This window comes from Chelonia mydas, chromosome 1 (assembly GCF_015237465.2).
Source record: "Chelonia mydas isolate rCheMyd1 chromosome 1, rCheMyd1.pri.v2, whole genome shotgun sequence".
Lineage (NCBI taxonomy): Eukaryota > Metazoa > Chordata > Testudines > Cheloniidae > Chelonia > Chelonia mydas.
The window spans coordinates 269,545,589-269,569,551 of NC_057849.1; the positions used below are offsets into that span (position 1 = coordinate 269,545,589).

General features: G+C 41.1%; 1 protein-coding gene across 14 annotated transcripts in view; it reads left to right on the top strand.

The window, feature by feature from the left end:
- ATP2B1 (ATPase plasma membrane Ca2+ transporting 1) overlaps window positions 1–12,308 on the top strand; it is a 128,874-nt gene extending 116,566 nt beyond the window's left edge. For 8 of the 14 annotated variants that reach the window (XM_037885341.2, XM_037885326.2, XM_043546295.1 and 5 more), the window contains exon 21: window positions 9,030–12,308. In XM_037885341.2, the coding sequence (XP_037741269.1) occupies window positions 9,030–9,341 (312 nt within the window). In that variant the 3' untranslated portion in view covers window positions 9,342–12,308. Of the gene's footprint in view, window positions 1–313; window positions 468–9,029 lie in introns of all 14 variants that reach the window. The other 6 variants (XM_043546333.1, XM_037885346.2, XM_043546323.1 and 3 more) reach the window with 2 other exon arrangements.
- Window positions 12,309–23,963: the final 11,655 nt, after the last annotated feature.

The window sequence follows — 23,963 nt, forward strand, 5'->3', positions numbered from 1 at the left end:
TATGGTCTTGGAAAAGGTAGGAGGAGAGAGTGGTAGTTGAGGTTTTTAATTAAATCTTCCCCTTTACCCCAATAAGGTGACAATTTTAAACTGTGTGATTGAGATTTTCTCAAGGTGGGGGTATGGATGACTCTGTAATCTATCAAGCTCCTTCTTTACTTTCTTCAGCTCTAAATGCAACTCTTGCCTGTGTATCGCTCTATAAAAAGTGCCTTTTTTCTTTACTTCTTGTGTGTTATAGATGGGATGGTCCTTTCTCTTGTTCTCTCTCTCTCTTGCTGAGCAAGCTGTCACAATCTCTGATTCCTTGCAGATGGATGTAGTGAATGCTTTCCAGAGTGGAAGTACCATTCAGGGGGCTCTAAGGCGGCAACCTTCCATCGCCAGCCAGCATCATGATGTAACAAATATTTCTACCCCTACACATGTAGTGTTTTCCTCTACTACTGCTTCTACTACTGTGGGGTGTGAGTGTGTGTTCCTAAGTGCATGAAATTAACATTTCCTAATTCACACACCTAACGTTTCTCATTTTCTCCTTAGTATTTAAATTCATCGTTCAGACTTTTCATAAAGCTTTCTTTTCACAAAGTGGAGTCCTCAAGACTTTTTTCTTAGAGGGCTAGAGAACAGATGGAACAGTTGGAACAAAAGACTTAAACATGAAAGCTGTGAGCCTGTATGTACCGTGCCTTCCTTCATTCATGTTCAGAGGGACTTCTTAAAAACTGAAACAGGAAAACTGTTGTAAATTTTCGAGTATATGCCTCCAATTCATTTTATGAAAATATTCATAATTTACTCAATGCAGCATATAATATTAAACTGGTCCAACAAAAGTAGGTAATAATTTGAAAATAAACCATAATCTAAAATAACACAAATTTAAAAGTTACATATTTTACATTTTTAACACTTTATCTGGCAAAATAAGCTATGATTTAAATTATTTAAATTAAAGTTTACAAAGTTTAAAATATAGACAAATTACATGAATAGGAAAGAGCTCTAAGAGTTTGCTTCTGATGGGAATGCTTTATATACTGAATCTTACTTTCTGTTGGACTTGTTCTTAACCAGAGGGCAATATTTTTTTTTTTCCAACTTCAGGGTACAGGTTAATAAAATAGGCTTGTTCCAAATAGTTACAATAGTGGTAAATTTAACCATACAAAAAGCGGCAGAAGCATTCAGCTATTCAACCAGGGGCATTGGTAAGAATGTTAAGATATTTGAATTGTAAAACACTTTATTTCATTCAAACTGGATAACTTTCTCTCTAGGTTCATTTGGCAGCAGTACATAAACTTCCAGTGCAAGTGATGTTTTGTCAATTACTTAACTCTGTTCTCTTTACATCAGAGGTGGGCAAGTTACGGCCCGTGGGCCACATCCAGCCCGCAGGACCCTCCTGCCTGACCCCTGAGCTCCTGGCCCGGGAGGCTAGTCCCCGGCCCCTCCCTGCTGTTCCCCCTCCCCCGCAGCCTCAGCGTGCCACGCCGCTGGCGCAACGCTCTGGGTGGCCGGGCAGCGCAGTTGCAGAGCCGCGGCCTCACCCGGTGCGCTGGGCGGCACAGTAAGGGGGCAGGGGGGGTTGGATAGAGGGCAGGGGAGTTTGGGGGTGTGGTCGGGTCAGGGGTGTGGATAGGAGTCGGGGCAGTCAGAGGGTGGGGAACAAGGGGGTTGGATAGGGCAGGGGTCCTGGGGGGACAGTCAGGAATTGGGGGGGAGGTTGGATGGGGTGTCAGGGGGCAGTTGGGATGGGGAGTCCTGGGCAGGGGGGGTCAGGGGACAGGGAGCAAGGAGTGGTGGATGGGGCAGGAGTCCTGGAGGGGCTGTCAGAAGACAGGGAGGTTGGATGGGGCAGGAGTCCTGGAGGGGGCGAGAAACGGGGGGGAGGATAGGAGGCGGGGACCGAGCCACGCCTGGCTGTTTGGGGAGATGCAGTCTCCCTTAACCGGCCCTGCATACAATTTTGGAAACCCGATGTGGCCCTCAGGCCAAAAAGTTTGCCCACCCCTGCTTTACATTATGCTCTCTAAACGAAGTGGCATCTGGGTTTTTAAGCCTTCTTCTGTTAAGTATAATAGTTCATTCTAAAATGGATACTTAGATATCATTGAGATTGAGGATATAATGCATTTGTTTCATGTAAGTATTTTCAGCACACTTATTGATAGATTTTATTTAAACAAGTATCTTATTTAAACAAATGTGTTAAAAGATTAAACTTTTTTGGCTAGATGAGTTTCCATTCTGTTTTAATAATTAACCTTTTAACATTTTAAGCAAGATTTTATTTGCAAACATTCTTATGGGTTGGCTAACTGACAAACTTAGTTAACTAGCCTGAAAAGTAGTTAGCTAACTTAAGAACTTTCACGGTGCTGGCCTAAGTGCTGGCAGGGACTTTTTTTTTTTTTTTTTAAAGCTTTCAGGAGTTTTCTTCCTTAAAAAGGAAGTATGGTCCTCTGCGCTCTGTTTTCTGATTCAGATTTCCTGTATGCGCTTGAGCAAGTCACTTGTGTCTCTGCCTGTTTTTCCATTCTGTAAAATGAGGATCCTTCCCTACCTCACAGGGATGTTGTGAGGCTTAATTCATTTGATGTTGGTAAAGCACTTAGAATCTTTAAATGAAAAGTGCCAAATAAATACAAAGTATGTTCTGTTATTTGTGGGAATAGGGATGTGCAGTACAGCACTCTATTTTAAAATCTGATGTCTACGAGAATGTTCATTAGTTTCTTAACCATATATGGGAAGTAACTTTGGGTTACATTCTGCCTGTTAAGCAGAGCCTGTTGCAAGTGGTAGTACAGAACCACAGGACCCTCGGGTGAGCAGCCAGGAAGCATTTTGCTGTCTTGGTGGGAGAGGGGATTAATTTGCAACACTGCTTTAAGGAGCACAGCATACTTCCTCCTGTCCTGGCACCCAGCTCTGATAGTCCGTGTCTCAAGGTAGAGAAGGAGCCATGCCTCCTCCCTGGCAATTACAGGGTCTGTAAGCCCAGCTTCAGTATCAGGCAAATTGGTCGAAATTATAGTAAAGAACAGAATTCAGACACACAGATGAACAAAATATGTTGGGAAAGAGTCAACATGGCTTTTTATAAAGAGAAATCATTCCTCACCAATCTATTTGAAATCTTTGAGGTTGTCAATAAGCATGTGGACACGGGTGATCCAGTGGATATAGTTTTATTTGAACTTTCAGAAAGACATAAGAACAGCTATGCTGGGTCAGACCAAAGGTCCATCTAGCCCAGGATCCTGTTTTCCGAGAGTGGCCAATGCCAGGTGCCCCAGAGGGAATGAACGGAACAGGTAATCATCCTGTTGCCATCCTGATCCATCCCCTGTTGCCCATTTCCAGCTTCTGGCAAACAGAGGCTAGGAACACCAAAGGCTCTTAAGCAAAGTAAGCAAGCATGGGATAAGAGGGAAGGCCCTCTCATAGATCAGTAACTGGTTAAAAAGTTAGGAAACAAAGGTAGGAATAATGGTCAGTTTTCACAGTGGAGAGAGGTAAATAGAGGGGTCTGCAAAAGATCTGTACTGTTCAACATACTCATGAATGATCTGAAAAAGGGGGTAAATAGTGAGGAGGCATAGTTTGCAGATGATACTGAATTACTCAAGATTGGTCCAAAGCAGACTGTGAAGAGTTCCAAAGGATCTCACAAAACTGGGTGACTGGGCAACAAAATGGCAGATGAAATTCATCATTGATAAATGCCAAGTAATGCACATGGGAAAACATCATCCCAACTATACATACAAAATGTTGGGGTCTAAACTAGTTGTTACCATTCAAGAAAGAGATCTTGGACTCATTGTGGATAGTTTTCTGAAAACATCTGCTCAATATGCAGTAACAGTCAAAGCTAACGTTAGGAACAGGATAGATAACAAGACCACAAATATCAAATGCCACTATATAAATCCATTGTACTCCCGCACCTTGAATATTGGATGCAGTTCTGGTTGCCCCATCTCAAAAAGGATATATTAGATTTGGAAAAAGTACAGAGAATGGCAACAAAAATGATTAGGGGTATGGAAAAGCTTCCATGGGGAGAGATTAAAAAGACTTTCTCGGCTTGGAAAAGAGACAACTGAGAGGAGATATGGTAAAGGTCTATAAATTCCTGACTGGTGTGGAGAAAGTGAATAAGGAAGAGTTATTTACCAATTCACAATACAAGAACCAGGGGTGAACAGAATTAATAGCAGGTTGAAAAGAAACATAAGGAAGTACTACTTCACACAATGCACAGTCTGTGTGGAAATCCGTGCCAGGGGATGTTGTGAAGGCCAAAAATAAAACTGGGTTCAGAAGAAAATAGGAAGTTTGTGGAGGACAGGTCTAATGGCTATTAGCCAAGATGTTCAGGGACACAACCCTAAACCTCTGATTGCTAGAAGCTGGGACTGGACGACAGGGTGGATCACTGTTCTGTTAATTCCCTCTGAAGCATCTGCCACCAGTCACATTCAGAAGACAGGATACTTGGCTAGATGGACCATTGGTCTGACCCCGTATGGCCATTCTTATGGTTTTTAAAAAGCTATCATTAGGGAGTAATTTCACCCTGTGTTTCTCCTGAGCTTTGAGGCTGCAACTCTGAGCAGCTCTTATGCGAGCCTCGTAGGTAGGGAAATCTGCATGGAGTGCTTTATATAACACTACATCACTGTGTGGGCATGTAAGGGCAAGCTACAAATTAGCCTGGTAGGGGTCCTGATAACATCAGCAGAATTATGTCTGTTTTATATGCTTATAATACGTACCAAAGTGTCCTCTAAAATGCTCCCCGAATACAGATTTATGCAATATCTTTTGGTTAAGACAAGGCTTTGTATACGTAACCTGAGGAATTCATTTCTATCAATAAACTGTATCAGCACCTTAGTTACTCTTAAATAGCAAAACTGTACAATCATCCCTAGATTTTTGCAGGATCTTGTAGCAATGTGAAATTATGTACCACGCATCGATATCTAGAGCAGAGGCTCTCACTTTTTCATATTATGGACCACATCATAATGGTGGTTTGAGAACTACCTCTCCTCCCCTTGAGATACCTTAACCTCCCTGTGGCAGCTATGGCATTACTTACCTTGAAAAGTAATATTCTTAATTTTTAATGTGATTTACCAACTGGAGATAAGGACAAGCTGGCACTATGTGGCCAGCAAGTGCTCCTTGAACTGTTGGTGAGTTGTGCACCACAATTTGAGAACCTCTGATCTAGACTAACAGTTGAAGTAAAAGGGGCACCGTTACAGAGAACTGGTTATATTTTCAGATGTCCTTAATGGTATTACTCTTAACCCTTCAGTTACTTAAAACTAAAAATGTAGTATTCTTCACTCAGCTCGGACGATGGAGATCATCAGTCTAATTTAATGTATTTATTGATGCATTAACATGTTTGCAAAAAATAACCCTTGTGCCTGATCAACTGGTACCAGAGGACCCTTAATTTTGAATTTTCTTTCTTTTTAATTTGACACGTTCTTAATGTGGCTCAAATGTTTATGTGGTAATTAAGATGGTCATAGCAAAAATGAAGATGACTTACTGGAGCTTAACTCATATGCATTAGGTCTAATTGTTAAAGTTTTCTGCTGAGTGAGGGCAGAGGTTATTTATGCAACATGCTGTGGATTGGTTTATGCTGATGTAATTTGTGGATTTTTTCCCCCTTTATGGATTATTTTTAAATTCAGTGCTGTTAACAAAGCTCTTGCCAACCGCAGCAAATTCTTCCCTTAATATATTGCATTCGAGAAAGGAGCAAAGGAAATGAATCGGCACGCATCACTCACTTTATGGGGACTGCCATGATGGCCTCTATTTTAAATACTTCCATTCTTGAAGGGTGCCTGGCTGTGGATCTCTGCCATAAGAGATTAGGATGAACTCGTGTAATCTTCGGAGCAAAACTCAACCTGTTTGAATCATTTCTTCAGCAGAGAAGTAACTGACTCGACTTCTCCCTTAGGGTGGAAAAGAGAACACAGTTCTAACTGTAACCACACCAGTTTTAAAACTAATGTTGGTTAATAGATTCTGTGGTGACTCTTTTTTGTATAAAAATACAACCATAACATGCTTTCATTTGAGGTGCCCTTGTAGACCCCCAAAGACCTCGTTTTGCTCAACACACCAGATTTTGTTGATGCTTCTGATATACTGGGATCCCAGTCAAAGAAAAGGAATTAATTTTGATTCTTCATGGTCAAACATGTCTAGGAAGTCTAGTGAAAGTGTACAAAAGTCAGACATGCTTTCCCTGATATTTAAAGCTGTAAGTCCATTAATAATGCAGAGATGCAAGTCCTGGATGTGCTAAATACCTTTAAGTCAACTATCTGTAACAAGGTCTTTCCCTGTTGAAACTAGTGTAAGGACCTAAAATCCTTTAACTCGGTAACAGTAAGACCTTCCTGATTGTAGGGAGGTACGTACACAGCTTTACTGATTGAGACATTTGAAGCTAGGCTCTCTAGAATTCTTTGCACGAGGTGGTGCCAGAATGCACTCTTTGACTAGATGGAGCACAGTCCTTGACAGAACGGTGCCAGTCTTGTATGTAGATTGTAAAAAGAAAAGGAGTACTTGTGGCACCTTAGAGACTAACCAATTTATTTGAGCATAAGCTTTCGTGAGCTACAGCTCACTTCATCGGATGCATACTGTGGAAAGTGTAGAAGATCTTTTTATACACACAAAGCATGAACATTGTATGATAATCAAGTTGATTATCATACACATTGTAAGGAAAGTGATCACTTTAGATAAGCTATTACCAGCAGGAGAGTGGGGTGGGGGGAGGTATTTTTTCATGCTTTGTGTGTATAAAAAGATCTTCTACACTTTCCACAGTATGCATCCGATGAAGTGAGCTGTAGCTCACGAAAGCTTATGCTCAAATAAATTGGTTAGTCTCTAAGGTGCCACAAGTACTCCTTTTTGCAAATACAGACTAACACGGCTGTTACTCTGAAACCTGTCATTATGTAGATTGTGTTTTCTTTTCACTATGTTAATTGGTTCATGCATGCATTTCCTCAGTGCCTCATGTCTTGGGTTCTGTCAGTGTACATTCTTTTATTGCTCAGTGCTGTGATGATGGGTGTGAGAACTTGTCTGTTTTTATATAAAATAAATCAAAGGGAAGTCATTGCTGAATCAGAGCCTTCGTGCTGAATTAATAGCAGCAAAGAACCTGAGTTTTTATTTTAATGGGACTATTTATCTAAAGTTAAACACATGCTAAATTCTTTACTGAATCAGGGCCTAACTGAATAGTACTGAACCAGCTACTTCGTAGTAGATCATGGGAATCTGCTGATGAAGGCAGAGGACTCGGAGTCAGACCTGTGTATTATTCCAGAGTTCTATAATGATTTACTCAGTGATCTTGAGCAAGTTACTTACTCTCTGTACATCCATTTTCCATCTCTAAAATGGGAATAATACCCAACTTCTATTACATTGCTGAGAGATCCTCAGTGAAAGGAGCTACAGAAGTGACGAAGCATTCCTATTCCTTTTGTCAGTGTCAGTTTTGCCTGGAAAAATGTATTTGATATTCATGTTGATTTTATAGGTACTCATTTTAATTACAAGTTAATAGTTAACGGTTTTGGTTTCAGACTGAACAGTTAGCAAAACTAATACTTTACTCTGAGGATTATATGGCAATGCTAAAGTAAATTCTTAAAGATGCTAAATGCAAAGGTTAATTTTTGGATCTTGACACGTTACCTAAGAGAGTTCTGTAACCTGTTAACTTTTATGAAGTGTACATTCTATCAGCTTCTCATTAAGCAACAAATTCTACTAGGTTGGTAGAAAATCATTTGTTGGCTCTAAAATGCCAATTAACAGACATCTAATGTCATGAACTTAATAGTTGTAAATGGTACATAAGCCATACAACTTCAGCAGTATCCAAGAAGCTTTTTACACTCTCTCCTTGTGTGCATCTCTGCACCAAAAGCAGAGAAGAACCGACCTCTTAAGAGGAGACAGACATGGCCGTGTGTGTATTGAAAGTTTGTTATAATTAGCCAGTGACCGCTTACACATTGGTTGGTTGTCTTGTATGTTTTTGTCATCTGAGATGCACACTTGTGTATAAAGGTGATTACTTAAATCTTACAGTGGTTGCCTTCATACTGAAATGTGCAGCAATTCCAATACTTGTGTGACAATTCCCAAGACATACACCATTCTCAAAAAGAGGTTCTTGTATCTCCCACTTAGCTTGTGTGGAGGCATTTAAAATGCTTAACTTTTTCACCTTTTGAAAGGCATCAGGAAAAACTTAATTTTGTACATAATGGAAAACAATTGCAAAATGTAAACTTGTTGTTTATTACCACTTTTAACAGATTGGGGCACGGAACACATTATTTATGGGGAAAATGTATTTTGTTGTGGCAAATAGGTATATACTCGAATATTTACAGCTGTTGTAGAGGTATCTTTTGCATGAGTCCTGCTGGTAAATGTCCAATCATTGTGACATTCGGTGAACACTTGCTTGGCTTTTTCATAGTCAGTGACATCCTAATTCCCAGCATGAGAAATAGTAACCCTGCGTGCCCCAACTTTTTTAGCCTTTTCCCTTTGGTGTTGAATAAAACATTCCTTTAGTAAAACTTGTTGAATTTGTGAATAAGTACGCCTGATGAAATTTTCACGTTGACTTCATTTTTTGAAAACATTTAGCCCATGTCAAGCAATGAAATCATTCTCGCACTACTTTGAATTTTTAGACATTTCAGTTTTTTACAGTACACTTCTACAATTTTTATTCCAACTGTAGATTGGCAGTGCTCTACTGAAATGCTCCTCATTTTTTACAGTTTATTGCAAGTTCCACTACATTACATACAAATTCGATTCACTCATGTCTAGCTGTTTGTGGATTCAAACTCATAAGAACCATATTCACTACTAGTAAATCTGCAGCATACTAACAGGTTTTTGTATTTCTTTCATGTTTACAGATCCGAGTGGTGAATGCATTTCGTAGTTCCTTATATGAAGGATTAGAAAAACCTGAGACACGAAGTTCAATTCACAATTTTATGACACATCCTGAGTTTAGAATAGAAGATTCTGAGCCTCATATTCCCCTTATTGATGATACTGACGCTGAAGATGATGCTCCAACAAAACGCAACTCCACTCCTCCCCCTTCTCCCAACAAAAATAACAATGCGGTTGACAGTGGAATTCACCTTACAACAGACATGAACAAGTCTGCTACCTCTTCATCCCCAGGGAGCCCACTACATAGTTTGGAAACATCACTCTGATTGTAAGCTGAATGTTAACACACTAGCTGCATTGTAAAGAAACAAATTGAAACTGGGTCTTTTCACACATTGTGATGGACAAGATAATAGTCTTGTCCTGGACTTCAACAGAAGACACACTTGTACGAATGTAGATTTATTTTTTTAAAAAAGCTTTCTGCCAGACTCGAGGGTGCTGTTGGGGGGCGGGGATAATAATGAACTCTGACAGATAAACAGTAACTCAGCATAAGTGACCTGCGGATCATCAGTTGTACTTAATGGTCCTGAACAGTGTGTTTAGAACTTTAGTTTATCTTGATCCTTTTGAGGGGAGGGCTGGGAAGGGCAAAGAAGCCTTGGATCATTGAATTGATACTTAAATTTCTGCTGTTGGCTGTTAATAATTTGGATTATTTATGTTTATAAATGATACAGATCTGTTTACAAGGTTTGTAGATACTTTTTTGTTCCTGTTCATAGATGGGAAGCTTCCTTATAAATGATGCAGAGAAAAAAATTAGTCCTTCAAATACTGCTGTATTTTCAGGAAAAGGGTGTTTCTATTGAAACTGTACTAAATTTTGCCTGCAATTTACTTTGTTAAATATTGTAGATAAATTGCTAATACTAATAGCCAAATAGATAACACTAATGCTTTGTAAAAAACATGAGCAGTGGTGTTCTAATGAAGTTATGGCCTCTGTCCTAATTAGTTTCTTAAATACATTTACTACTTAATGGTTTTGAAACAACTGTTTAATTTTTAAAAATTTTGAGAAACTTACTGAATAACTTTTTTGTTCAGAATTTAGTAGAGGATTGTTTAATGCGGGACATCAATATGTGATGGAACTTGCTTGAAATACTTTTGTTATCTCAGGCAAAATGGATTAAATCAAAATACATCAGAACCTTAGTCCTTTTTGTTTTTGTCTAAACATGTTAGCTTAGTGCTGTCTTGGTGAATTGTGAGTGGAACTGTGATTTTTCTAATATATAGAATCCTTCATACAGCATGAGGGCTGTTGGCATTTTGAAAGGTTGTTAGTAGGTAGCATACCTGTTTTCCTTTTTTGTTTTTGGAATTTGTTTGTAAACATGAATAAATCTGCCCTTTTATTAAAAATAAATATGCAGCGATGGTTTTTTACAGATTTTTCTCAGCTTCATTGGAAACATTGAAAAGGTAGACTGCTTTATATTACTAGTAAAATTAAACTAAAATTTCAAGATGGTAACAGCCCCATTTAAAAAACACTTTTATAAATCAGATGTTGATGACTGCCCTACAGAATGGATGTAAGTTAAGGCACCCCCAAAAAAATCTTCATTGAGTCAAATGGATACTTCTGGTGACTGATTGTGACTGAAAAATTATCTCAGGGTGAAAAGACGTAATGTGAATAGTAAATAATGTCTTGTTTTTCATTTATATAACTTACTGTATTAAACCCTTCAAAATCCAAATAAAATCAGGTTAGCTCACATGGGGTCAGCTCACAAGTTGTTTGCATGTTCTTAGTTAAGCAGTAGTTTTTGGCACCAAAAAATGACCTGCTAGCAATTGGGTGAATAAGAGTCACATTGTCTCCACCAATTGGATTATTGTTCTACCAAACATTCCCTCACCCCAGAATCCCATTCTTCCATAGCTTTCCTCTTCTGCATGTAACTTTTTCACCTTTCTGTCTCCTAGTTTTGTTTTTAGCCAGTGGAACTAATTCAGGGTGAGAGTCCTGATATTCACTAGCTCAGATAAATAGTCCAGATATATATACATGGTTGACTGGGGGAAACTGCCTACATCCCTAAAGATAGTGTTTTCCTTTCTGACCTATGGCAGCAGGCATCAGGCCTCAAACTATTAAATCAGTTTTGTGAGCTGTTGTAGATTTTCGTAGGAGCTGCACTAGCCACACAAGGGATCCTGGTGTACGTCTGAACCCTGAAGGTAGACACCAATTGCCCACATGGTAGAGGAGTGCATAAACCACTTGAAGGAATCTGGCTAGTAATGACAGGAAAAAGAAAAAACAATCTAAAAAACTCAGGATGCAGAATAAATTGGGTTAAAAGGCATTAAACTTAGAGTGTGAAGACTGTTCTCTTTTATGGGTGTGATCTATATAAACTCTCTGGGCTTCTTAGAAAACAATGAAAATATTAAGACTGAAAAAAAAATTAGTGGAGGCAATCATTCTTGGGGTTTCAAGCACGGTATCCCACTGTCAACCACTCTTTAAGCCTTCAGAGATTTTTTTTTTCTCCCCCCCCCTCCCTCCCTCCCTCCCTCCCCCCCCCCCCCCCCCCCCCCCCCCCCGTTATGCCCATAGACTTGGAAAGAAGAAGGCTTCCTTTCTAGGCACGGGATATTTGTACTTAACACTTTTATATGGCAACTTCTCCCAGAGCTGCTTAGAATACTAGATGGAACTGGAAAAAAAATGTAAGTTCTGACTTCAAGTAGGCTCGGACATTCTCCCTACCTAACTTCCTCAATAAATAATAGCTTTAAAATGGGAGGAAGCTGTTTGAGTCTTTCTTAAAATGACCCTGCCTGGTGCAATTGAAATTGCATGCTAATTTTTACCTTAATTTAAAATTAAAACTCCTCCCTCCCGTCCTAACGGTGGTCATGATTCCATTATACCTTTAAAAAAACGGAATCATACACTTAAGCAGTTGGGGGAAACATAAAAATGTGTAGGCTTTGTGCACAAATGCTTCCTCTGATCATGTTGACATGCAGTACATTGACTTTGCCTCATAGCAAGTGTAAGTGAAACCGGAAATTTGGAATACTTGTTTAAAAAGGGAAATGCTTTCTTTCTTATTGTGATCTCAACAAACCATGACATCATGTTGTTAAGCTTATAAAAATAATTATCACTTTTAGCTGCTGAGCCCTTTATTACCTTTCTGGTTGTAAGGTTTACTTGTCTTGCTCATTGTAACACAAATAAATAAATGTGCTGTTCATCTCCAGTCTGATTGGGGACTGATTTGAATGTAATACAGTACAGTTTAAGATTTTGGAAATGGATAGTTAATGCTACTACTGTAATCACTTTGCTCCTGAAATGTTACAACTTATCTCAACACTGAGTTTGTTACATGCTGTAAAATGTGTACTGTACTATGATCATGCAACATTGACTTTTTCTATTTGTACTGAATTAGCATTTTAGCAAGAAGAATGGTTTAATATAAATCTTGTTTACAAAATAGTGGTTAATTATATCAAATATCAGTCATTGTAAATAGGATGAATAATGGGATGCAAAGAATAACTTACATAAAGGCCGCAAGTCTTGTTCAAACTGAAATTAAGTGTCTTAAATGGGGCAAAAAGTAGTAATATTTGCTACACGTGGAACCTCTTTATTTCTGTATCCACTTTACTGTCTGTCTTCCTCCCTGATAAGATCTAAATTGTGGAATAGTCTTCCAAGAGAGGTAATGGAAACAGATGATTCTAGTCACCCCAAAGCAATGCTAAGTATACGGTAGGGTACAAAAGTACTTAAGTAAGGACTAGATATGAACCAGTGTCATTCCTACTTCTTCAGATCAACTACACTGGATAAGCATATTACAGATAGCTTTGTGATTAAATGATTCAGAGAAACTGAACTCTGACTTTAAAATTAATAGGTTTTAGAGTCGATAACCTACTGATGAATTGCAGATGTTACCACCTCTTCAGGCTATTGTTTGAGGCTTGCTGCAGACTCCGAAAGACACTTCATGGGCTTATATTTGGAAGTTGTCCTAAAGGGCTGATAAGACTTAAAAAAAAAAGAAAAAAGTCTTAAATTCTGCAGAAATTGGAGCCACTGGCAAACTGCTGGAATGATCAGATTCACATTGAATTTAGCATGGAATTAAACAGAGTAAAATGTCCATCTTAAATTCAGTAATACTTCTTCGGACGCAGAAACTCAAACTCTTGGTTTGAGTGCATGCCTGCTGATCCTCTTGTATATTGGAGCCCCCCTGCTGTTTGGACTGATGTAACTAAAGTTTTGTTGGATTAGCCTGGGCCCTGGAGAGACCTGTCCATCTACTTTCCTCCACATGGACAGCCCAAGAGATCCCCATTCTTTTCACCATTTTCTGTTGAAGGCCTCTGAGGAAGTCTTGCGTGGACCTCTTTTCCTGATTATTTTTTTCCTGTTCCTGTCTATTTTCTTTTTCCCAGTTTGCAAACAGAGTTTTTACATTCATCTGAAGAGCCTGTAGCAACAATCAGTGAAATGGTTTACGCCATGTCTAAGCCAGGAGTCAGTTCCCTCCTCTAAAGAAACCTACTAAATGCCTTTTTGCTCACAGGCTTCTTCCTGAGCTGGAGAATACAGAAGCTATGGGATGGGTTGGGGGTCCCACATAGAACATGGCAGCACAGAATGCTTAGCTCAGAGCCAAAAAAGCATTAAAAGAGAACCAGCTGCATGTATGGCAGCACTACTTTAGAGACTAAAGTGAGGATGAGGTACTTTGCACCCCTCCACCCCCCCAAATCTAGCAACAAGAGATAAGGCTAATTTCTCAGTAGCAGGGGCAAGGGATTAAAAATATGCACTCAATCAACTTTGTCAAATCATTCATCAACTTTGACAGCAAGCACCATTGTCCTTCCCTTCCCTTCCCAATGGCTGTGCTCACAGAGCTGATGTACTGAATGGTTATGACTTCAGGAAAGCAAGCAGGCCTATTTCCTCTAGCAACACAGGGTCTCTGCCGCTGTTCTATGTCCATTACAGGTCATTCCATGGCCACTTTCCACCTGGCTTATCACTGTCCTGGATGTCAAGTCAAGACTTACAGAAGTCAAGCATGCGATGCTTAGGGCTGCAGGAAGAGGGGCAATATCTCACCCCAGCTACTGTGACCTTCACTCAGGACCTGGTTTTATTTCCCTGCCCTGCTGTCACCCCAGTGATATTTGCTCAACTATATTATTATTATTATTATTTATTATTTATTTATTAATTATATATATTTTTATCAAAAGACCAAACCCTGGTGCAGGGTCAAAAATCAGTGTCCGAATGGGATTGCAAGGTCAAAACAGTCATGCCTACTGAAAAATTATAATGGATCAAATTGATTAAAATAGAGGCCAATGTCTCTCTCTGTAGAAGCAACAAAGCAATGCTGGCATCCTGGAGGCCTTCACTTCAGTCACCTGCTTTGCTAGGATGTCCCTTCTTTAAGCATGAAGCTTAAAAGCCCAACCTAAAAGAGAATATGCACCAGCCCATTCGAACAAAACTTCTGCAGCTTCATCCCTTACCTCTGACTTTACTGGAGGAATCACCAATCCTCTTCTTGTTCTGTAGCCACCATTATGGTGAGAAGGGATTTAAGTCTGTTTTTGGAAGGCTAATAGGAAAAAAGCTTATAGCATCTGTCCCACCTTTCAAGATGGATGTCTTGCTGGAGTCTTGCTTGACCAAAAGTGGCAGAGAATGGTAAAGGAGAATTGCTCATCCCCATCCTCTTCACGAATCAAAGGAAAAAGAGAAACCTTGCCCTCAGAACGAATGTTCCCTTTGACCTACAGATTCTATAGAACAAAACATTCATGACTGAGCTGAAAAAGATGAAGAAACAGGCCCTCCAGAGAGCTGTCATTGGGATCCATGCCATATTATCTCACATGACACCAACAAACCTTCATGATTGCCTGCGAGAACCAGAAAATAGTGTGGAAACACTTTTTTCTGTTTCCTCCATGCCTGAAGGAAATTCTGCCTTAAACAAGGAGGTCCTGGAAATAGTTGTTCTGGGATTCTTTTGAAGCATAGAGGGGTTTCTTTTTTTGTGGGGGTGGGGGGGACTGAGTTCCAAATTCATGTAGCCCTTGTTTTCCCTTATGGAAGTAGTCATACATCCTCTCTTCTCCATAGGGGAGAAACTGATAGTTCCTTCTCCGTTTTTTCCCTTCCATTCTGAACTTTGGAAGAATCAGAGGCCAAGGTCCTGATAAATGTACCTATCAACCTAGGAGCTTTACGATGGAAACTTATCTTCTGCACTGAGTATCCACCCATGATTTTTCTTAGTTACTTCCATATGGGCTTTTTCGAGAGAGAACAGAATTTCAGGTTAAAAAGTCATCCTTTATGCACACCCATGCACACTTTTCCCTGCCTGTTCAACAGGAAGACTTGACTGACATACTGTCTGCTCACCATGAGATAGGAAATGGATGGCAGTTCCCCGTCACTACCTTGACTCCCTCCCCTCTACTCCCCTCCCCCAGACCCAGCAGTATCTCTTCCCTGGGGATTCTCCTTTTCCCTCACTCTCTCCTCTCCTTTGCCTCTCACTGCTCCAGGACCATATATTGAAGGCAAGGCAGATTTGTGTCCCTAAAAGCTTTCTCACAGCTCTGCCAACCTGAAAATTGTGGGATCAGAGAAGCTTCTTGCATCATCATAACAGATCCTCCTGCCTAAAATCCTGTGACTTGCCAAATTACATGAATTGATCACAACACTGCTAGGCTTCTTGGAGGGGATTCCCCTTCCCCACCTCTACCCCCAGGCTGGGGAAGCTGCCATTCTATCCCTTCCATCTACCTCTCTCTCCCCATCCACCTTTCACAGTGTCTCTTCTGCTCCTCACAGTTCCTGTGTCATTTCTACCTGTTGAACCATAGAGTGGCAGCCATTTTGCCTGTGGACATGGTTTCAATCTCACTGAAAACAATGGAAGATAGCAGCCTCAATTCCACATGCAGATAGACTGTAGAGAAATGGCAGCCGTCTTGCTGCCTTCAGACCAACTGATGGCAATAGAGAAAAGTTGTGAGTTGGGACCTCTTATCCTGGTTTTTATTAGAGAGGTAAAATTACTAGTCACAATATAATCATGAGCAATGGCAACACTACACAGTTATATTAACCTTCTGACAGGACTTGAAATGTCCAGGGAAACTAGTTCTAGATGCTTTGGGCTGATATTAGCCCTGCTACATACTCATGCATAACACAAACTGCCCGCTGTGGAGAATGCAGAGCACTTCTCTGACTATTTTAAAATCAAGATTGGATGTTTTCTAAAAGATCTACTCTAGGAATTATTTTGGGGAAGTTTTATGGCCTTTGTTGAGGTCAGACTAGATATCACAATAGTCCCTTCTGGCCTTGGAATCTATGAATACCCATAGCAGAATTCTTCAGGTTTGCATTCAAAGCCTCACACTCCAGTACAAGGCGATCCTATTCAGCCTTATGGTGCCAGCCAACTTCAAAGAGCAGAGTATACACTGTGCGCACTTCTGGATGATCGCTATATTAATACAACTAGCCAACTTTTTTCAAATTTAAATGAACATTTCAAATGTGAGAATTCAAATTGTCATGAAATTGTCTCTCTGATTTTGACCAGAAGTATTTATGCTCACTGTTACAGAGGTGGGATTACCATAGTTCCCTGACTGGGTTTTATGAACTACCAGATCAACACAACACCTATAGTCAGGAACTTCACCATAGACAAGACCCGCCCAAGACTCCCTCATCTTGTTGGGAAATGGTAAACTCATTTTGGAGTCCTGTCCTGATGTGATGGAAAAATGAAGGTAGAAGTGGTTCGGGACTATTTAGAAAAACTGGACGTGCACAAGTCCATGTGGCCGGATGTGTTGCATCCGAGAGTGCTAAAGGAATTGGCGGATGTGATTGCAGAGCCATTGGCCATTATCTTTGAAAACTCATGGCGATCGGGGGAAGTCCCGGAAGATTGGAAAAAGGCTAATGTAATGCCCATCTTTAAAAAAGGGAAGAAGGATGACCCTGGGAACTACAGGCCGGTCAGCCTCACCTCAGTCCTCGGAAAAATCATGGATCAGGTCCTCAAGGAATCAATTCTGAAGCACTTAGACGAGAGGAAAGTGATCAGGAACAGTCAGCATGGATTCACCAAGGGAAAGTCATGCCTGACCAATCTAATTGCCTTCTATGATGAGATAACTGGTTCTGTGGATGAAGGGAAAGCAGTGGACATGTTATTCCTCGACTTTAGCAAAGCTTTTGACACGGTCTCCCACAGTATTCTTGTCAGCAAGTTAAAGAAGTATGGGCTGGATGGATGCACTACAAGGTGGGTAGAAAGTTGGCTAGATTGTCGGGCTCAGTGGGTAGTGATCAATGGCTCCATGTCTAGTTGGCAGCCGGTATCTAGCGGAGTGCCCCAAGGGTCGGTCCTGGGGCCAGTTTTGTTCAATATCTTCATTAATGATCTGGAGGATGGTGTGGACTGCACCCTCAGCAAATTTGCGGATAACACTAAACTGGGAGGAGTGGTAGATATGCTGGAGGGTAGGGATAGGATACAGAGGGACCCAGACAAATTGGAGGATTGGGCCAAAAGAAATCTGATGAGGTTCAACAAGGACAAGTGCAGAGTCTTGCACTTAGGACGGAAGAATCCCATGCACCGCTACAGACTAGGGACCGAATGGCTAGGCAGCAGTTCTGCAGAGAAGGACCTAGGGGTGACAGTGGATGAGAAGCTGGATATGAGTCAACAGTGTGCCTTGTTGCCAAGAAGGCCAATGGCATTTTAGGGTGTATAAGTAGGGGCATTGCCAGCAGATCGAGGGACGTGATCGTTCCCCTCTATTCGACATTGGTGAGGCCTCATCTGGAGTACTGTGTCCAGTTTTGGGCCCCACACTACAAGAAGGATGTGGAGAAATTGGAGAGAGTCCAGCGAAGGGCAACAAAAATGATTAGGGGACTGGATCACATGAGTTATGAGGAGAGGCTGAGGGAACTGGGATTGTTTAGTCTACAGAAGAGAAGAATGAGGGAGGATTTGATAGCTGCGTTTAACTATCTGAAAGGTGGATCCAAAGAGGATGAATCTAGACTATTCTCAGTGATAGCAGATGACAGGACAAGGAGTAATGGTCTCAAGTTGCAGTGGGGGAGCTTTAGGTTGGATATTAGGAAAAACTTTTTCACTAGGAGGGTGGTGAAACGCTGGAATGCGTTACCTAGGGAGGTGGTGGAATCCCCTTCCTTAGAAGTTTTTAAGGTCAGGCTTGACAACCCTGGCTGGGATGATTTAGTTGGGATTGGTCCTGCTCTGGGCAGGGGGTTGGACTAGATGGCCTCCAGAGGTCCCTTCCAACTCTGTTATTCTATGATTCTATGAAGTAATTGCAGCATTTTCTACTGTAGTTCAAAGCACAGTTACAAAGATGGATGAGAGTTCCCTAAGCAGTCAGCACCTTCCTACAATGGTGAACGTAAACACTCCAAAAGGAAGCAATACTATTGTTTCATTGGAAAGGACATCTACAATTCATCAAGAATGATCACCTAAGAGGCAACTTTAAATGTAACAGCATCTAAATGGAAAAATGTACCCTGGAAAGTGTGTGTTTGCTAAGCGTTATATAAGAGTCCCTACAGATGGTTCAGGCACTCCTTGACTATTTGTTTCAGCCAACAAACAAGTTAACACTCTTTTAGGACAAGATGATTTAGTTTAGAACTAAAAAAAAAAAGTGGTAGCTGAAAACTCGTTGACTGCTGTATGATTAGTTTTCTTCATACAGAAGACCAGTCACCAATTAAATCACACTAGTCAGTGAAGATGAGATTAGGCCATAGGCTACGATGACCTGAGAAGTCCTGTTTCTGAGGTCTTTCACCTCATTATGAATCTACTCCTTTGCCTTCCTACCTCAAGAAGATTTTAACCTACTGCCCATTGAAACATGGGTCTGAAAAGACTCAGCTTTGCAGTATGGCTGCTGAACAGAACCAGTTGAAGAAAGCATGGTATTCCAGGGAAGCCATTTAACACCTGTCTCCTTAAAGGTATCTTACTGGAATGAAAGTATAGAATGTTGTGCAAAATTGAATATATTCCATCTGATCTTAGTGGCTCCTGCCCGTTCAAACTCTTTTTTATTTGTGTACTTTCTTATCCTTTTAAGGTCACATTGATGGAGGCATCACAACTCACTGATGGAGGCATTCATGTAGCTGAAGTTGCGTAACTTCGATCGATTTCCCCCCCCCCCCCCCCCCCCCCCCGGCAGTGTAGACCAGGGCTAAGGATAAGGACACTCTCCAGCTGGCTCAGGTAATAAGTCCCACACCAGATGTAGGCTAGGGCGAGGAACCCTTGTATGAATCCAAAAGCCTCCCCACTCCCAAAAGACTGGAGTGGAGACCCAATTCCTTGGAGGAAGATCAGGGCTGCACACTCCCCTTCTTCCCACTGTGAATTGGGATTCTTATGATGCTCAGGCACAAGTCTTGCAAACTCCAGTGGCTCTGGGGTCTCAAAGGCAAAACCAAGCATGACTTTGCCAGGCATCAAATTAATGTTGTTGAACAAGTCATGGGATAAAAATCCAGGCATTAAAGTTTCTCCCTTGACTTTCCCTGAAGACCCCAGCTGCCTCCCAATGCTCCTATAAGGTGTACTGCCCCTCCCCCACCTGGCAATATGTTTGGGCTTGTAGCTAAGCCTGTTACCCCAGTGAAGCCTGGCCTCATGAAGCGGTGTAATAGGAATCGTGTCTCTTGCTTTCAACCCACAGACTGTTCTGCCATGGAAGGGAGGTCACAGTTTGAAAGGGGTCACTCTTCACCCCCTTCCACTCCATAGGGTGGCTCCATATTCAGGCATCAGGAGCACATAAGGCATTCTGTGACGAGAACAGAGGCATGTAAGGATTAGAGAAGTAAGTTTGATGTGTCTTGCCATGTTCAAAATCACTCCTGTTGTATTAAGTAAAGCCCCCAATGGTATTAGGTCACTCCTACAGTAATCACGTGGGTGCTAGCAAGCTTGGCAAAGCAGGCAGGCAGACTTTCAGGTTCCTAGGGACAAGCTATTCCCACAATTGAGGTATTTGCAACAGTACCCATTCATGATTGAGTAGTCCCCAGGCCAGGATCAATATCCTTCCTGTAAAGAGGTGGGGAAGTACCACAGGTGCATCACCAAAACAAAGCCTCTATGATTTCCAGGACATGAAGCAAATGGCTTGTAAGGAATTAAATGTTACACAAGAACACAAAGCAACCTTGTATATTGGGAACCTCGTATGAGTATGAGAAGCTCCACCCATGAAAGACCGTGTCACCTTCAAAAGGGGGTTTCATTCCAGAAGACCCCATAGTCCACAAGAGGAGGACTTACTACATTGACCCACAAAGCCTCAACCACAAGCATTCAGAAAATAAAATCCTATACTTCATAAGGAAAATATTTGGTTTGTTGTCCAGGGTATGAATTTTCCTTTGAGTCAAAGGTCTCAGGTTCTGTTTTGTGTCATTCCTTCATGAAACTTGTGACAAGCTCTGATTCCTAACTCAGTGGCTACAAAGAAATGATGAGGTTGTCAAGTGGTGAAGCACCCATAAATAATCAGTAATCCTAAACTGATACCTTACACATCCAAACACACAGGCAAAGAGCTCTCTTCAATCTCTGCTATTAATTTGAATAACCTTTCCACAGAGGGGCTTCAACCCCTTCAAAGCCAACATGGCAATGTGTTGGTTGCTACTAACTTCAAGGATATTCAAGAAGGCACTCTACCCCTAGCAGAGGGAGGAGGGAACAAAGTCAAGCTGATGTTTACAAAGAAACCAAGATAAATTTCTCCCAAACCAACTAAATTCTCAACATAACAAAGTCAAAATGACCACTTGTGTATGAGAATGTTAATTCCCGCACAAGACTCCTCCCTGTGATCTACCCACTCCACCCAGTCTAAGGAGACAGCTGGTAGTAATCAGAGCCAGGCTTAAATCCCAAGTTATGCATCTATTCCCATTCATAGACAACATAGCAATCCTGTACAGGGAAAAGGACCCATTCAGCACTAGCCAGCAGCAAAAATCAAGAACCTCTGGACCCACTCCAGAGAATTGCTCACATAGGGTTCAAAACAGGCATGGCTCTGGCCATATTTTTAAGATCCAAAACGTCATTGCATTAGTCGTGTGTTGGCAGTTATCTCCCAAGCCTAGAATGCTGGTGCCATGCATAGGCTTCATCCCCTGAATGGCATTTCTCAAAATGTGCCTCCAGAAATTCCTTCTGAGAACACAGAAATGCTTACCTTGTACAATCCAAAATTAACCTCCATTCCTGGATCACATCACTGCCCCTTTCTTGGCAGGTTAAGTACAAACTCGTTCTGAATGCCAACCCAAATTCCACCATACACTCTTGCATATTCAGGATGGAAGTAAGCCTCGCAGGGTGAGGCACATACTTGAAAGACCCAATTCCGAATCTCAGAACACATCCCTTTAGTTCATTTTGACAGTCTATCAAGGACTTAGCTGAATAATAACAAAATATGGCCATATGGGATTGGACCAATGGTTCGAGTCCAGTGTCCAGTCTGACAGTGGCCAATACCACCTGCATCAGAAAAAGAAGCAAGCAACAATGCCCTAGGCAACTATGGTGCTTGCAGGAAGTTTCCTCCTACTTCCCGTTAACTTGGCTTTCAAGTAATGTGTGAATATTTATATGCTGTTGGACTTGATAAAGAGGCAAGAATCCTCCATTGCACTGGCAGAAGACCAGACTTCTTGAAGAAGGGATGATTCCATCTGGACCCAGACCACCTACACTTTCATAGTTTCATTTTGCAGAGCTTATGGCCAGAAAGTCATCTAGTCTGACCTCCTGCATTTCACAAGCCCTTAAACTTTACTTGTTGGCCCTGTATTCAGTCTATTAACTTATGACCAGAAGGCTCCTCCTGTGTCACTGAAATTAGTCCTCTGCCATCACATGCATTCCCACCACTTAATCCTGCCCCTAAACTTATTGAGCTCCCTCTTAAAATAAGAACAGGTTGTTTGCTCCAACTACTCCTATTGGGAAGCTGGTCCAGAACCTCACTATTCTGAGAGTTAGAAACCTTCTCCAAACTTGGGTTTGACGACGACGACAACAACAACAAAAAAGCATATTTTCCCAGAAGATACCCAGTTTTGATTTGAAGACCTCAAGAGATGGAAAATTCACCACTTTCCTCGGTCTCCTATTCTAGTAATTAATCAACCTTACCTCTTGTTTTTGTTTTTAAAGTGCCTTATTTCCAGTATGAATTTGTCTGGCTTCAGCTTCCAGCCATTGGTTCTTGTTATGCCTTTTGCCATGATAAGAGTTCTTTAGTATCTGACATTTCCCCCCTGGATGGTACTTTTATGCTGTATTCAAAGTCACCTCTCACCCTTCTTTTTTTATTAAGTGGGTTAAGCTTTTTAGGGCTTTCAGTATAAGGGCTTTTCTCCAGCCCTCAAACCACTTTTTTGTGCTTTTTCTCCAATTTTTCAATATCCTCTTCAAAGTGTGGACACCAGAACTGAACACGGTACTCTAGTAATACTCTTACCAATGCCATATACAGAGGTGAAAATCATTTCCCTTGTATACACAGCCAAGAATCACATTAGCCCTTTTAGCCACATCACTGCACTGGTTGCTCATGGTGATCTGACTGTCCACTATGAGTCCTAGAACCTTTTCGTATTTTCTGCTTTCCAGTATAGTCCCCCCATTCTCTAGGCATGGTCTGCATTCCTTGTTCCTAGGTATATAACTGTGCACTTGGCTGTAATAAAATACATTTTGTTTGAATGGGCCCAACTAATGAAATGATCCAGACCACTGTGTGACTGCCCTCTCTTCATTCTTTACTATTCTGCCAATCTTTGTGTAATCTGCAAAACTTGATCAGCAATGATTCTATATTTACTTCCCGATCATTGGTGAAAATGTTACCTATCATGGATACCCTTTTTGAAAGCTACTTTTTGCTATCTGTCAGCCAGTTCTTAATTGATTTGAATGTCTGTTTTATTGTATAGTGTTAGTTTTTAATCAGAATGTCATGTGGTACTAGATCAAATACCTCCCAAAAGGTTTGCAAAATAGAGTTCCAGTCCTTTGTAAAAATATCTTTTGCTAGGAAGGTGGAACTGAGTTGATTCCTAACAGTTCTTTAAAATATGTGGCTCTGCCTTCATATGCAGGACTTGAGTGGGGATGGAGGGAGACCACTCCCATTTCTACCTATTGCACTATACTATTTTGCTTCTCCCCCACCCCAACTTCACCTTTGTTATGAGAGGCAGAAAGCTTTGTACTGCAGAAGGTAAAACTTTATTAGCAGATTTTTCTTTCGCTAGCAACTTCTCCTCCTCAGTCAACCTATACTGGTAGCCTGAAAACAACTGGAACACACACACTCCCCCCAGGACTTAGTCCTGGAACCTCCAGTAATATTGAACCACCTCTGAATTCCACAGATGGGAGGAGGGCATTAACCCATTCTTGATGAAGAGCAGAAAAGTCTTAAATATATTACAGAGGAGTGAAGAGGGCCTGAGCTTCATTGTTTCTGTATGGGAGGAAATGCATGGTTTATCATCACAGAAGAACAGTGGGGATGAGGAAAGGGAGGGAGATGAGATTTCTGGGAAAAATTAATATAAGGAATAATTCCTGTACAAACTTACTCAAGCTTCCTTTTGTTTCATCAGAAGGCTTGTCTGTGTTCAGGTTTTTTTTATCCTCCCTTATGGGGCACCAGATTTACCCATTACACTGGCGCCTGCATCGAACTCCTGCAGT